Raw genomic sequence first — 15,764 nt, 5'->3', positions numbered from 1 at the left:
TAAACAATGTGCCATCTTTGGCTGTAATATGGCAGGAGACATATAGCTCTATATTTGCCCCTCTGGATGCACCATGATGCATTGCAACCTGATATGGCCCCCATATCCTTGAAGTAGTCTATAGTTTTGTGAATCTTTTGTTTTTTTAATTTTCTGTTCAATAGCATAATACGCAGTGCACTATAATAATATAACTAGTAAATGTTCATTATCACAATTTGATTTTAGGGATATGAATGGAACAAGTACAACCAAACACATTACGACAGTGACAACCCTCCACCTAAGATTGTACAGGGATACAAATTTAATGTAAGTGTCTTTGACTCCCAACCTGTAGAATGAGGCTTTCCTCCATCACTTGCTCATACCCATAAGGCCAAACAAAAAAATAAGTGTGTTTCCTGTTGCATGAGAAAAATAATTTAGGTTGGATGTTTTTTTAATACTGATACAACAGTGGAAATGAGCTTACTGGGAACCCTGTGGTGCATTTGGGAATGAAAAAAATATTAGGGTTGGGAAGTCTGAGCGCTATTTCCCCAGCTGGAGTAAAAGGGTTAAGGCTGCATGTTTTGGTTCATTGCAGAAATATAATGAAATGTCATTTCTTTTGTCTTTCTTTATTCACAGATATTCTATCCAGATCTTATAGAGAAGACTGTTGCACCTGAATACTATCTGGTACGGAGCTTCTCATAATCAGACTAAAATTCTGCAGACCTTTTCAGCTTGAGCGTAATGTTCTTCAATATCAGACCATGTGTCATATTCCTTAGCAATTGTGCATGAAAAGACGCAATCATGGATATGAATATATAGTAAAATGTGCTCTATCCCTGCAATTGCCTGTTGATAATTAATTTTCAAATTTGAATTAATTTACAGACTTTTAGTACAAAGTAAATAGTGATATTCATTTGTTTAATAATTTGTTTGTTTGTTTGTAGGACCCATGTTCTGATTCTAAAGACTTTGCAATTCTCAGATTCCATGCTGGACCACCATATGAGGTGGGTATAATTATAAATGAATTAGAAAATTGTATCTTAAAGATCATTATTTATTTTTTATCGGGAAGAGGAAGGCATTGTAATTTGAGGAGAATTCATTAAAAACAATCAGACTCTAGATGGGGGTCCACATAAAAAAAACAAGTCACACAGCACTATCATAAGAAAGAGAGTGGAAGAGATAAATTTGATATATATAGGAGGGGACATTTTTATGGAACAATGGGGGTAAGCTGATTTCTGGTTTCGGTTACCAAGCGAATAACATTACAACCCCTTCCTCCCATTCCCTGTTAAAAAAATGAATTATGAATTAGTCCTTAAAAAATTGAAGAAGAAAGAAAGATAAACTGACTATTTTGGTAATAATTATTGTTATCTAATATGAATTATGAAAAATCTAAAAAACATCATTTTCTCCTAACTCACTCATTAAGGTTTATATGGTAAGAGGGAGTCCATTTTTTAAATGTTGCGTGATTTCAGACGGTTTTTTCCACAAAAAATCTTTTACAAGATAGGTTTTACTATATAATAATATATAATGAGCCAAAAAAATTTCATGTCATATACACTTTAAATTGTCATTTACCATGATGGTCAATTAAAACAATTCACATTTAAATATTTACTTTTAATCTTCCAAATCAATATTTTCTCTTATTTTAGCATTTAAGTCAGGCTAAGATGGAGTCCATTAAAAATGTTTACTCACACATAAAATTAATTGTCTTTTGCCATGGTCAATAAAAAAAATTCACTTAATTTAAATATTTACTTTAATCTTCCAAATCTATTTTTTGTCATAAATTAGTTGTCAAGGTCTACAGGCTAAGATTAAAATGTTTACTCACACATAAAATTAATTGTCTTTTGCCATGGTCAATAAAAAAATTCACTTTCAAATATTTACTTTGATCTTCCAAATCAATCTTTTCTCCTAAATTGGTTGTTAAGGTTGATCTACAGGCTGAGAGAGAGTCCAATTTTAAAATGTTTACTCACACATAAAATTAATTGTCTTTTGCCATGGTCGATGAAAAAAATTCACTTTTAGATAATATTTACTTTGATCTTCCAAATCAATCTTTTCTCCTAAATTGGTTGTTAAGGTTGATCTACAGGCTGAGAGAGAGTCCAATTTTAAAATGTTTACTCACACATAAAATTAATTGTCTTTTGCCATGGTCAATGAAAAAAATTCACTTTTAGATAATATTTACTTTGATCTTCCAAATCAATCTTTTCTCCTAAATTGGTTGTTAAGGTCTACAGGGTAAAAGAGAGTCCAATTTTAAAATGTTTACTCACAAATAAAATTAATTGTCTTTTGCCATGGTCAATGAAAAAAATTCATTTTTAGATAATATTTACTTTGATCTTCCAAATCAATCTTTTCTCATAATTGAGAAGGTCTATCTAGGTTATAGCTAAGAGAGTCCAATTTGTATTTTACATGTTATTAAATTTGCCATGGACGACTCCAAATTGAAAAGGATTGGCCACTATTTACTTAACATTTTGAAAAACGCTAAGTATAATATTATGAGGATGACCTTATTGAATCATATAAAAAAATGACAAGCTGTCAAACATCACAGTTGACTGACACAAACTCAAAAGCAGACATAATATATGCAGGGTTCATGACGAAACTATCTTTATCCTCAATTTAAAATGCTTGAAATTCATAAGTTGAATCCAATCAATTTTATTGTCACTTCAAAAGCCCTTGAATAAAAAACCTATTTTATCTAGTTTTAAAAGGTCATTGAAAATGGCATCATCTAGTTGACAGTGTGAGAAAATTATTGAAGAATAATAAAATAATCCACTGGTTTGAGCAACTAACAAACTTAAAAATGTATAAAACTGATTGTTAGTGATGTTAATTGTAATATTAATATTACTCCTTGAATTGTGGGATATTAAAGACAGTATAGAGCTTTTTATAATAACTCATTTTAATCTTGCTCATTTCAGCATCAGGATATTCAATATTACCTTAATTTTACTACTTCATGTAAGCCTACATGAAATGGTACTATTCCATTAATGACGTTTAAGGTTAATAGGGGGTTTGGCGGTTAGGGTTAGGGTTTGCATTAGGGTTTCAGGATGTTATATTCAATAATGAATAATCCAGTAGTAAGTGCCATTTAAAAAAAAAATTTTTTTTAAAGCAAGTGCCATTTCATGTAGTCTTACATGAAGTACTAACCCAATGATTATTAGAATGGTAAAATAAAGAATCTAGAATGCATTATTACGACCATGGACTTTAATGGAACACATGCACATTCTACACAGCTGAGGCTGCAAGCCTGAGCCCTTGGAATGGACCCTGAATACATCACACTCTTTTTTTTATTTTTGTTTGTTTGTTTGTTGTTGTTGTTTTTACATCATTTTAAGGCAGCACTTGCTATTTATTCAATGAAATGTCTTGTTTGTTTATTTTATATAGGACATAGCATTCAAGATTGTCAACAGAGAATGGGAGTATTCGCACAGAAAGGGGTTTAGATGTCAGTTTCATAACAATGTCTTCCAGCTTTGGTTTCACTTCAAGCGATACAGATATAGAAGATAGCGTGATGCCTGTCTTACTCCAATCATTTACGTCTCCTATAGGGCATTCTAAATCTGATTGTCATTGAGCTATGAGAGAATATTTCTTATGAGTATGAAAATAGATTGAAAGTATTTTGAAGACTGTGACAAATTGATTTGGGGACAGTGTACAGTCTGCAGTTTGTTTAATTGGTACAAAAAATCCTTTTAAAGTAAGTATCATGACTGTACCAACTTGGTGAAACATTACAAGACAAACAACCTCATTCCATGTACAAGTGCTTTTATTTTGTGCAATGAAGCTAGACAAGTACAAAACATCATGTAACATACTATGAAAACTCATTTTTATAATAAAATGTATTCAGCAAAAGCTATGATTGTATATATTATTGTAAAACACAACACATCCAGAATCTTCTAGATTCTCATATAACTTTGTATTTTAGGATTGTAGGGCTTGAAATAGCGACTTGCCAATTACCAAAATGTAGATCTTCATATCTATACACACTATATGGTGATTTTTATAATCCCCCACGCACTAACAACAACACAATAATTGTAGTTTAGGGACTAGTTTCGTCCGTTTATTAGGACCTTTTCAACATATATAGAGTGTGTATAGATATGAAGATAAGCAAGTCCTTCAATGTCTCGATTGAAAAGTTATCAAGAAAAATGTAGATCACATTTAATTTTTACTTCTGGTAAGCTAAAGAAAATTTAATCTTTCAAATAAAATAATAAAATGGCAAGGGAAATTATCTCACCATGAAAAGGATTTGCCTTATGCAAAAACATTTTTTTAAATGGCCATTTATGTTATTCTATTTCAAGCCTTCAGTTGTGCAATAATGTTAACGATTATTAAAGGGTTTCTTAGCTAAACCACTCTTTGACAATGATGACTTTAAATTTATTAAATACCAAATACCATTCTTTTTTTATATATTTTTTCTGAAGAAAAGGCACCTTAGAAAAGATACAGTTTCAAGCATATGAAAACTTAACAAAATACAATTCGAACTGTAAAATTAATGGAACACATTTTCTAAGAATATAATAATTTTTTTCTGAAGAAAAGGCACCTTAGAAAAGATACAGTTTCAAGCATATGAAAACTTAACAAAGTACATTTCAAACTGTAAAATTAATGGAACACATTTTCTAAGAATATAATAAATTTTTTCACACACCGAATTTCAATTTCCTGAGGTAATCTTTTTTACATATTAATTTTCATGTGTTTGTTGAAGGATAAAAGTTTTTAAGAGGATTATTTTAATCTGAGACATCAATGATAAGTGGAGTGATGAATTCACTATGGCGTATTCCAAGAGAACAGGCAGGTGCTTTTTGTTTGTTGACGTACACCTTCTCTGGGCTGTGTGCTCCTGGACCTGGCTTCTTAGTAGAGTCTAGACAAAAGGAAAGAAACATTATTTCTTGTTCTCAGTATATGAACACTCCTTTCTACCTCCTCATTCTCTTTTACTCCGATGAAGGACTAGCGTCTGAAACGTCAGTAAGTTTTTTCGGTGTAAAGTTTACCCTTTTATCACTACTGTTTCATTAGAAACACCGACGCAGCTCGCACTAGTTTTTAGCTAGTTATCTCTTCTAATTATACATGCAGCTTCTCATTAATCCCATATAGGTAACTTTCCAATTATTTTCTTAATTGGACAGGTCGTGTTGATATGGGATTAATTAGGTAGCTATATAATTAATAGGTAATGGGATTTCATGCTCCCCAATCAAGAAATAATTAGACTCGAAAAATTCCTCTGACTGCCAAATTGGACTCGGCCTACAGCCTCATCCAATTTTGGAAGTCCTCAGAATTTTCTGTCCAATTATTTCTTAATTGGACAGCATGGACTCCTATTACTGTACTAATTTTTGAAAAGTTAGATAAAATGTGTTTAATTCTAATTAAAATAATGATATTAGTCAAACCAATTAGAAGCACATGCTACTGATAGATAAAAAAAAGAAAACCAACAGAGCAATACTATACCTCCAGGCATGTAGCTCCTGCTGAGCATAGAATACCCAGGTGCCTTGAGCTTATAGGTGTCTGGTCTTGTTGTGTTGTAGCGCCCTGGTCCAGGGGTCTTGGCAAGATCCTCAGAGAATCCTCCTGTCTTTGCTCGTGCCGTCATTGAGTAAGAAGAGGAGGAGTATTTGTTGGGTACTTTTGGACCAATTAGACTCGGCAGGCTATAGGAATTTGGTGATGGAGTTGCATCTCCTAGAAAAAAAATAATTCAAAACATTTCTTGATTTGAACATGAGTAAAATTCAATAGCCATCATCCCAGTGGCTGTTTCAGGGTATCAAATTGAATATATATTAAATTGATGGTTCAAGGCTCCTTGCTGTATGCTTCTTTCATCAGTGCCTCCCCTGTAAAACAATTAGCCTTCCTGCCACCTCCCATAATGTAACAGTATGCTATTAGGTATATCAATCACTTTCAACCTACGTTTTCTATATCTTGTTCTTGCAGCCATGGAATAAGCTGGAGCATGTCGTTCTCCTTGTGGGTGTACCTTTTCTGGTGAATATGTCCCTGGAGCTGGTGTCTTGAAGGTATCTAGGAGTGATTATCAATTTAATCATTAAATAATACTTAATCAGTTTGGGGGGAAAAAAATGTGAGTTAACTCCTTTTCAGTTCTCGATGATTATTTTTCTCAAAAATGAACAAGGGAATTCTTTCCTTTTTCCCCACTTTTTCCCTCTCGAAAATCGACTCTTATCAAATACTGGTGAAACGGTTTCGGTAAAACGTTGATACTACGATTAACTATACATTGTCTAAACAATTCTACATTCTCTGAAACTATACTCAATTGTAAAACTTACTTGGATCCTTTTGCCTGCCAAGAATTGAGTAAACTGGCGTTCCATCTTTGCCAACCTTGGTGATTGTCGGTTGAATAAAATATCCTGGTCCTGGGCTGCAATCTTTCTTGAACACTATTAATTCAATTGAATAAGTTAAGTCTTTATCAACGTTCGCTATTCTATTTTATATACCATAGCAACCAATAAACAATTGGAAGTATTTTTGATAATTAAAAGCGCTTTATTGATGTAAAAAGTGGTATTTACTTGAGTTTTCTAATCTTGCTCCAAAGGAATAAGCTGGAGCTTTCCATTTAGTGAAATCATGACTCGTAAATCCGCATGTAGATGGCAGGCCATACCTTCCAGGACCGGGCCCTAAAGCAAAACAAAAATAGAATATCAAAAATGGGATAATACAGCTGCATAAAAATAAACACTCAAAAAATTAAACATTATTAGCAACCTTTAGAAATAATTTTTTTATGCCTCGAATAATAATAGCGACAATTTTTTGACCTAAGGGATTATAAGGAGTATTATTGAAAGACGCGATAAATTTGCCCAAGTTTTTTAGCTCTACCTTTTTTGCCTTTAGTAAAATGTGAAAATAAATGAAGATTTTGCTGTCTATGACAAAGTAAAAAAACTTCTTACTATTTTAATGAAAACATTTTGATGATTGAATACATAAGACTTTCGATCAACAAATATATTAAGGGTATCAAATGTTTGTTGATACTTATGGCAATCGACTTTTGACGAATAATTTCCAAATATCTTGCTTATTCCAAAAATATCCGGGTTAAATGTCTTAAAGACTTTATCTTTTTATTTTAAGCCTTAGTATTACATGTAACTTTAATACAGTAGAGCCAATACACAAGCAATAATCTTAATTGCTTTCGAAACATCCTGTGAGTTTGTGAATATAGACAAAACGTCAAGCCGGTGGAAGCATTTCTTATATTAGTATCCGTATAAAGCACAGGATGTCAGTATTTTGCCCGCTTTGTAATATTGTTAGAATTCTCTTAAGAATTATTATTGAATAACTGTATTAGCCAGAAACCGTGGTTTAGTATCAAAGATGGACGTGTTGTTCGAATCTCGCCGGCATTCTTTCACAGAAAGCAAAAAAGCTAACCAAACTCTCCCGACGCATCCAACATACAAATTTTTTAACTTTCAAACGACGAAACATTGAAAATTTATCGTCCACAGATATAATTTTTCCAACAAACTTTGTTTTTGATAAACATGTGGTGATCAAGGTTCAAAAAGCCAATTCGCAGTTTAGAATAGAATCTTCCAAAGTTTCGAATTTACCTCTCTCGCGCGCAGCGATCAGTGGAGCTTTTGTATCTTCGGCAACTTCAGCCATCTTTTCTGGACTTTGTCTGGAGATTTCGTTGAAATTCTTCGACTTAGAGAGGCTTTGATCTTCAAGAATTCTTGGAGAAGTCTTGATGCTCGTAGTTGTTGAGTGTCTTGCTGTTGAATGGGCTGTAATTGATTAGAACCTCAATGTTGTCCAACAAATGTTGCTACGAACGCCATTGCCTAGCAACTCGCATAGCAACAAACAAATAATTATGGTACGCTTCCGGTCATTCATGATGTCACTTCCGGTAAGCCGTGAATGCTGTCCTAAAACACAGGAAACCCAAAAAACTTCTCCTGTACATCGGAATTAAAAGAAATATTATGTTTCTAACTTGCTTCCTAGCTAGGTCGTAATCTTATTTAATGGGATCCCTAGCTTCCGTGATATTATTGTCCTCTATATTCTGTGAACTCAGACATCAATCGACGGTTTGTCGTTGTTGTTACATTTATTTATTTTTTCCACAGAAATATTTTCAATTCAATGAGAGAAGAAAAACCAAATTCGCAGAATATCGAAAATTGAAGTAAAAGAAATTGTATTTTCAACCATAGATAGGAACTCCAAATGAAGGTTTGATGGGATCTTTTTTCACCGGTCACAGGCCACGCACGAGCGGTTCTCGCGCTCACTGTCGAGAAAATCGAGAAAAGCAAGTATTCCATCCAGAACAGTATAATGTAACACATGAGACATTACTGAAAAACAATCGAATCGTAAGGTTTACAAACTAAAATTACACAAGCATTAAGAGAATTCACAAATAACTTGTGATACTGTTTGTTTTCTAGTGAAAAAAATAAAAAAATACTGATGCATTATACCAAATTTCCTACAAAAAAATTTTTTCCTTTTTCTTCTTACTGGTAGAAAATTGCAACGGTTATGACTTACGTTTTAACTTGATATTTACGTTGCGAGAAAAAATTCTTTATCTATCTATCCCCTTTTTAATGTATAATTAAGTGTAGGAAATTGGAGAAGTCTCCGTTAAAAAAAAAGACTAAAAAAAAACAACGACTAACTGTAACTTAAACTTATGAAAACTCTTCCCAGACTCTATTCCCTATTATTTCAAAACTTGATAAAAACCTTGCTTTTTGAATAGAGGTAATATCATATTCTTAAAAAGTTAGGTAAGGTTCATTCAGTGAGGTGAAGATAAAAACGACGATTACGAGTAACTGCTTAGCAGGTAGCTTCAAATTATTGTGAATAAAAACAGGTAAGGCAGGTGTTTAAGAAGCGTTTGCATCTAACAAACAACCAAGTCATCCATGTAATCAGGAGAAACGACGTTAGCCCTTTAAAATTTCTACAAATATTACTCGATTCTTCAGCTCTTTTTCCGACCCACAGCTGACATTCTCGGCGTCGATTTGAGCGAGTGAACAAGCGAGATGAACGGTCTGGTTTCTTTGGCGGGCTTGTTAATGTTTATTTTTAAAATCTCGACTGCTCAAGTACTGGAATTAAATGACGGCAATTTTCTAGAGACTGTAACAGGTCATCCACTACTCTTAGTAGAATTCTACAGCCCAAAGTAAGTAATGATACATTTTTTTTAGCTGTCAAAGTATAATTTTAAATCAAAGCGATGTTTCTAGTGCTTAGAAACGAAGCATTTTTCCCAAAGTTCTTCCTCTCCTATTTTGACATTTAGTACAAATCTTAGTGGTCAAGTTTATTAAGTAAGAATATTAAATCTCCTGCATGGAGTATTTGTAAAGACCTAACACTGATATGGCTTTTCTTCGCATATTTTTTGACATTTTGAAACTTCGCATATATAATATAAGAGAATTTTTTTTTTTAACTTAAAAAGTGTACGTTTTTTAAAATATATAATTCCTGTCGAATTAATATAGTCGTGACTTGGTTGATTTGATTTGTTTTCTAGGAATAACCATTTCTTTTCCGCTCTTTGTAATCTATATTTATTTGATTCTCGTACAAAATGAGAACTTGAAAATGATTAGCCTTGAGCTTGGAAATCTATGACTTACAAACTCACGAGAAATTTAAAATTTCCGTAGGAAAAGTTATTGCTATTTTTGTCATGTTTCGGTTCAGTGGCTCAGATGATACTTTTTTTGTAAAGATTAATACCTCGGAATTATTAATCTCGCTAAAATGCATAGCTTATTTTTGTAAAAATAAGCTATGCAGTTTATTATTTCATTTTTTTCCTCGTTCAAAAATGCCAAGTTGCGAGCCAAAATGTGCACAACTTGTGGAATGGACATGTCGTTATGACGACACTAGAGAGTATGTTTTCGTTGTCATTGTTCTATTTTTGCAGTTTAGTGCCAACCAATACAGGTCAATACAGTCCGATACGTCAGGTTGTGGGCTTACCAGTCCACTCAAAGGAAAGGGGGGGGGGGGGGGAGTATTTTAATTTTTTGATTAATTGATGGACGCCAATAACCCACACTTCTCTGATCTGGAATTGTGTGTGTTGGTCGTGTAATTATGAAAATGGAACACAAACGTTGCCATAGTGATAAATAGGGGAACATTGCGTGACATCTGGTACATCTCCCTATTGCCAAAAGTGGTATAAAAAGTATGAATAAATATATTCTGTACGACTTCAAAGTAACCAAAAAATACATCGGATGTTGTTGCTGTTGTTTAGTAAAATGTGTACTTATTCCTGCAGATGTCCGTTTTGTCAAAAGCTTGCACCTGTGTACGAACAGGCGGCAAAAAAGCTTCATGATATACAGCCATCCCTTCAAGTAGCTAAGGTTTGTGAATTATTCTTATTATCCTTGGCTCTTTTTTGCTCCTTGGACTTCCTGTGGCGAGGAAAAAAAGACGAAGGGGAAAGGGGGAGGTTCCTAGTTCCTCTCTTGCATAAAATTTAACACAGGGATCCCAACAGAGGAGGCTAAAGTAGCTTAAGGTTTGTGATTTATAGCGATTAGCCGTCCCGAGATTGAGAGGAAAAACTCAGTCGAGTTGGCATTGCATTGCATTGTGGGGCTGTTTTATGGTCCATATTTCCAAGATGGATGGTACCAGCGACAGATAGATTATTCTATATACTTATTGTGTTTTAGGTTGACTGTACGAATGATGCTTGCAATGTCACCTGCACCAAGTCTAATGTCAGATACGTTCCTTGGATAATCATGTTCAAAAATGGTGCTCAAAGTAGTGTCTTTGGGGATCGCAAAAGAGATGAAGGTATGACGTAAGATACATTTAACTATTGAGTCTCATTACTCGCCTACGATTACAGGCAAACACTGTTCGTCGTGTGCTATTAACCAGAGAGTGTTTTATCGGATTAATCAGCTAAATAAATCTCATGAATATCACTACCAGCCTACGATAACAGGCTAACACTGCTATTTTAATGCTATTTTCAGAATCACATTTGTCATATAGTTTGTTTTTGATCACGCGCAAACTGCGCACGCTCAACCCTGTTACGTTTGATCACTTTTTTTTTTTTTGAAAAACAAAAGAAAAAATGAGCAAACTGGGTAGAGCACGCACAGTATGCGCGTGCAGAAAACAAACGACCAAATAAATGATTCTAAAAATAGCATCAAAGAGTGCTCATGATGGAGCGCGGGGATTCCTTCTCTTAGTTCATATTCTCTTGACCAGAGAGTATATCCTATTGCATGCTTGGTATCAATTATCTGATGGAATGAATCTCATTAACCTCAGTAACCAGCCGTCAGTGAAAGGCAAACATTGCCCTTCGTATTCGGACATCCCTATACATTTCTATTAAAAGGCACGTGTGAACACGAGGATGACTTGTATTTATCATAATATCGTCCTCACGTTAAACAGTTGCAATAATCTCCTAACAGATACCATTGTAAAGTTTGTAACTGACGTCGTCAGTAACACAACCGAAAAGCAACAAGATGTTATAGTTCCAAAGATCCCTCCGATAAATGCTTGCGATGAACATCCTCCACCATCGGCAGAGGTCCCAACGACGATCCCTGCAGGACTCCCTGTGACTGAACTCACTGATGCAACATTTGCAGACTTTATTAAGAGTAGTCCTTATGTTATAGTGGATTATTATGCGCCTTGGTGAGTCTTCGAGACATTGTGAGATTGAATTCTTGAATAATTTATGATTTGGCCCTTTGTTAATCAGTTAACCAGCGTACTTTCATGCTCCATCAGTAGCTAGTCATGAGAGGACATTAAGGGATTGATTTCTTAGCATAAACAAACAAAAAGAGGGAGGGAAGGGAGGGGAGGGGGAGAGAGAGAAAATAATTAATAAAGAAAAGTTAAATAAGGAAAGTTAAAGAAAAGAAATAAAGCAGCGCACAGCAAACCAATATACCTAACAGACGCTTAGGGAAGGGGTAAGGTTTAACAACAGTTTGACGATGTTTACGTATCCTACTGTAGGTGTTCAGATTGCCAAAGACTGAGTCCGCTGTACGATGAAGCAGCGCTTCAACTCCAAAAAACCAACCCCAAGATAAAATTCGCCAAGGTATGAGAGAAGCATGGTTAATGTTAATGTTATTGTCTTTTAACTCTCTTGGGAATGCTTGCAATCCATCAATTAAAAAAAGCTAATTAACATGTATGCGCTAATAATCAAAGGACTTACCAGATGTAATATGTAACATTTGATTGGATAGGTGGACTGTAACCGAGGCAACGTACCAACATTTAGCATATGTGCAGCATCAAAGTTAAAGTTTTTTCCTTGGGTGGTGCTATTCCATAATGGCGAGCCGGTACAGCATTATGACCAGGAAAATATTCCTAATACTGGTAAAATAACTACAGAATAGCAGTTAGACTCTATTGCCTTCAAACAATTGTTTTAAGTCGAGGCATTAGGGTGAATACAATATAAATGTCATAGAAACTAACCTTAATGCAACAATCGTTTGAATGCAAAGAGAGAACTTGATAATGTAGTAAAACTATGAAATAAAAATAAAGTTGACATTGACAAATAGTCCACTCAACCAGAACGTTCATTACATTCTGGTTTGAGTGTTTTGATTTTTTATTTCATGGTTTTACTGCATGTCGTCTACTGGAGTGTAACTCTTCTAATATCTCCTATCACTTTATTGTTTTTTTTTCGAAGAATCGTAAATTCTATCTAGTCATTTGTGCCCAAAATAATGGTTACACAATTTGTATTTCATAATCACAGATATCATTCCCCATGCCAAACTGATATAAATATATATGTTTTCTATTTTAGCTACTATATATAACTTTATCAAGTCTGGGACGCAAGCTAACGATGTAGGGTCAGTGGTTCAGCAGCTTGATGATTCAAGCTTTGATTCTATGATAAGCACGCATCCGTATGTTATGGTAGACTTCTATGCCCCATGGTAAGATGCATATGGTTCAAGATGATAATAATGAAAGCCTTTTAAAAGTACATTCATGATCATTGTGCGAGCGCGCGCTCATCGTGATGACGTCATTCCTATTTTCTGCTTAGCAAAATATTATAATAACGTCTTTAATCTCTTACAGCTCTAATACAAGGTCGGGACCCCTTTTTTATTTCGTTTTTGTTAAGTGCGTTAAAATTCTCAACTTAAGGGGAAAAATTTTGAAAATCTGGCGATGAGATCAAATCGAAATTAGAATTTCACTTAACGCGAAGGCTTCAATTTCACACTTATAGCCCAATAACATTTTATATTTCTAGTTTTCAGAACAAATTTCTAATGCTAACTAGATATTTAATTATTTTCTAGTCTTCTGTGAAAAATGGAGACGATCAATTTTTTTCCAGTAAAATATAACTTAATTTAATTTAATTTGTTCGCGCGTTTTTACCGTAAAAAGGGTGAACGAAGTCGGGGACCCCCATTTTTTATTTGCTTATTTTATTTCTAGTATGATGCATCCATGCTTCCATGCATCCATGCATCATAATAATAATAATATTTAATATTTATAAAGCGCATTTTTAACATGTGAATATGATCAAATCATCCATTCTTCCACCCATTTAGTATAGTATATATCAATATGTATCTATTGTCTTTCGCATTAAAGGTGTTTTTATTGCAAGAAGATGGCTCCTATTTATGATGAATTGGCAACAGAATTAAAGGATCCTTACCCTTCACTTCGACTTGTGAAGGTAATGTTTTTGTAATAACTGAAAAGCTACAAGCTATTCCGTGCATGTGTAGCTTTTATCTTTTTCAAGTCGCAATGACAATTCTTAAAATTGTCTTGGATGCAAAGCTCACATGGAATTACAAAAGAAAGGCCACAAATTCCATCGAGAAAAAGTTTAATTCTTTTTGTGTTTTCATGTTATCCACGCATCCTTTTACATACTTGTTGTGTATTTTTTCTCTTAACTCATTTATTGTTGTTATAATAAACTTGTTTTTAGTAAACTTGATTTAAAAGTGTTGGTGTCCTTATTTCTCACAGGTAGATTGTACTGTCACAAACCCGAAGACTAAAACTACATGTACAAAAAATGACATAGCGTTCCTACCGACGCTCAAACTTTTCCAAAACGGAAAGTTCCTCAAGGAGTACGAAGGCGACAAGACAAACAAAGGTACGTTGGTCTCATCATTTCCTGCCTATTTTTTTCGGTTGCCAGTGTTTTTATTTTGTATGACTGACCGACCGACCGACCGACCGACCGACCGACCGACCGACCGACCGACCGACCCACTGACCCACTGACCCACTGACCCACTGACCCATTTTTTTTATATCTCTATTTCAGGTACCATTTCAAGCTTTGTTACTGACGTAGTTGGCGTCGAGCAATCAGCGAAACGTACTACCATGAATTCCACTAAAACAAACAATGACAAAACCAAACAACTCGAGAAGAAAGACAAAAAAAGCAAGAAAGAATTAAAAAAAGATAATGCTGACGAAGAAGGGTCGTTAGACAAAGTCGTAGAAAAAGAAGATAACGAGAAGAAGCTATCCAAAGAAAATAAAAATAAAAAGGAAAACGTATCGAAAAAATCCCGAAAAGAAAAGTCAAGAGTGGACAGAGCTGCTCAAATTCTAAAAAAAGTCTTCAAACAGTTTAAAATCGATAAACTCACCAAGACGAAAAAGCACAGAAAATACGAGGATGACGACGAAGAAGAAGACAGTGATAGCAACCGTAACTCATGGCAACAAGTTGTCAGGGACATTCATCAGGTTGCTAAGGATATTCATAAGATGACTAGAGAATTCACTAGAGCGGTTTCTAATAAACAGCCAGGTGTTGATCGCTTGGTTAAAGCATTTAATCATTTAGTAAAATCTAAAGATGAAGATGAAGACGAATACTAGGTTATATAAAGTGCGCACTCGATAGTGGAAATACTTTTTAAAAGTACAAAGGAATTTTATAAAGTAGTTAAAGCTTTGAAGTGTAAATTAAACCCTTATTATTACATTATTGTGTTGAACAACTCAAATAAGAGCCCAATCGAGAAGGGACAGTGAAATTGAAATGAAGAACTGATAATTTTTATCCATCTTCTTTTTAGTATTCCATATAATGCTGCTGTATATATTATATATCCCTGCATCAAGAGAAATTTAGGATTTATTCTCACTGATACGATGACCACGACTTGTCCCTGCATATCACAGTTAGCTGTTATATAATCCCCTTTAGCCCACGGAGTGCGTGCTTTGGCATCTCAAGGTACCATCGACTGATCATAACCGGTCTCGGAATCAATTCTAACTTCTTCGCAAAATTACGCTGTTACATTAGAGAAAACTCGCTTCGACCCTCACGCCTCCCTTTCGACGACGTACGTACGTTTGTCCATCCTTTTGCGTAATCGCTCATTGCCTCCGGAAAGCGCTTTTTTTTAGGTTCACGAGCACAAAAATGAACCTTTTAAGCGAGGATGGACGCCTTCCCTTACCTCTCTGTTTTGAAATCGAGCCGATTCTTTTATAATCTGAATAAT

At 34.4% G+C, this 15,764-nt stretch overlaps 3 protein-coding genes across 3 annotated transcripts in view; 2 read left to right on the top strand and 1 right to left on the bottom strand.

Moving 5' to 3' along the window:
* LOC116299419 (splicing factor Cactin) overlaps nt 1-3,960 on the top strand; it is a 35,880-nt gene extending 31,920 nt beyond the window's left edge. Inside the window, exons 20-23 of the mRNA XM_089037969.1 lie at nt 229-312; nt 634-684; nt 951-1,013; nt 3,481-3,960. Coding sequence (XP_088894095.1) covers nt 229-312; nt 634-684; nt 951-1,013; nt 3,481-3,606 — 324 coding nt within the window. The 3' untranslated portion in view covers nt 3,607-3,960. The remainder of the gene's footprint in view (nt 1-228; nt 313-633; nt 685-950; nt 1,014-3,480) is intronic.
* LOC116299420 (ciliary microtubule associated protein 1A) lies at nt 3,854-7,980 on the bottom strand. Its single transcript, XM_031708077.2, has 6 exons — nt 7,773-7,980; nt 6,711-6,821; nt 6,462-6,575; nt 6,079-6,189; nt 5,611-5,844; nt 3,854-5,008 (listed from the first exon to the last, which is right to left on the bottom strand). Exons 1-6 carry the CDS (start codon nt 7,825-7,827, stop codon nt 4,872-4,874), a joined length of 762 nt encoding a protein of 253 aa, XP_031563937.1. The 5' UTR covers nt 7,828-7,980; the 3' UTR covers nt 3,854-4,871.
* Nucleotides 7,981-9,096: 1,116 nt separating this feature from the next.
* On the top strand, nt 9,097-15,235 carry LOC116299416 (thioredoxin domain-containing protein 5 homolog). The gene is made up of 10 exons (XM_031708072.1): nt 9,097-9,373; nt 10,496-10,583; nt 10,899-11,025; nt 11,667-11,898; nt 12,229-12,316; nt 12,468-12,603; nt 13,049-13,184; nt 13,864-13,951; nt 14,254-14,386; nt 14,561-15,235. Exons 1-10 carry the CDS (start codon nt 9,231-9,233, stop codon nt 15,127-15,129), a joined length of 1,740 nt encoding a protein of 579 aa, XP_031563932.1. The 5' UTR covers nt 9,097-9,230; the 3' UTR covers nt 15,130-15,235.
* The last annotated feature ends 529 nt before the right edge of the window (nt 15,236-15,764 follow it).

This window comes from Actinia tenebrosa, unplaced genomic scaffold (assembly GCF_029948245.1).
Source record: "Actinia tenebrosa isolate PJP-AT-01 unplaced genomic scaffold, QUT_ActTen_1.0 PGA_scaffold5__44_contigs__length_20552954, whole genome shotgun sequence".
In the NCBI taxonomy this organism is placed as follows: Eukaryota; Metazoa; Cnidaria; class Anthozoa; order Actiniaria; family Actiniidae; genus Actinia; species Actinia tenebrosa.
This window is presented reverse-complemented; position numbering and strand designations above follow the sequence as displayed.

What these genes read in the sequence shown, in the direction of transcription:
- LOC116299420 (XM_031708077.2), bottom strand. Translation starts at nt 7,827, where the DNA reads ATGGCTGAAGTTGCCGAAGATACAAAAGCTCCACTGATCGCTGCGCGC. An exon ending in GATCGCTGCGCGCGAGAGAG is followed by an intron (nt 6,822 to 7,772) that starts GTAAATTCGAAA and finishes GTTTTGCTTTAG; the next exon opens with GGCCCGGTCCTGGAAGGTAT. An exon ending in CAGGAGCTACATGCCTGGAG is followed by an intron (nt 5,009 to 5,610) that starts GTATAGTATTGC and finishes CCTTTTGTCTAG; the next exon opens with ACTCTACTAAGAAGCCAGGT.
- LOC116299416 (XM_031708072.1), top strand. Translation starts at nt 9,231, where the DNA reads ATGAACGGTCTGGTTTCTTTGGCGGGCTTGTTAATGTTTATTTTTAAA. An exon ending in GTAGAATTCTACAGCCCAAA is followed by an intron (nt 9,374 to 10,495) that starts GTAAGTAATGAT and finishes TTATTCCTGCAG; the next exon opens with ATGTCCGTTTTGTCAAAAGC. An exon ending in GTGGATTATTATGCGCCTTG is followed by an intron (nt 11,899 to 12,228) that starts GTGAGTCTTCGA and finishes ATCCTACTGTAG; the next exon opens with GTGTTCAGATTGCCAAAGAC.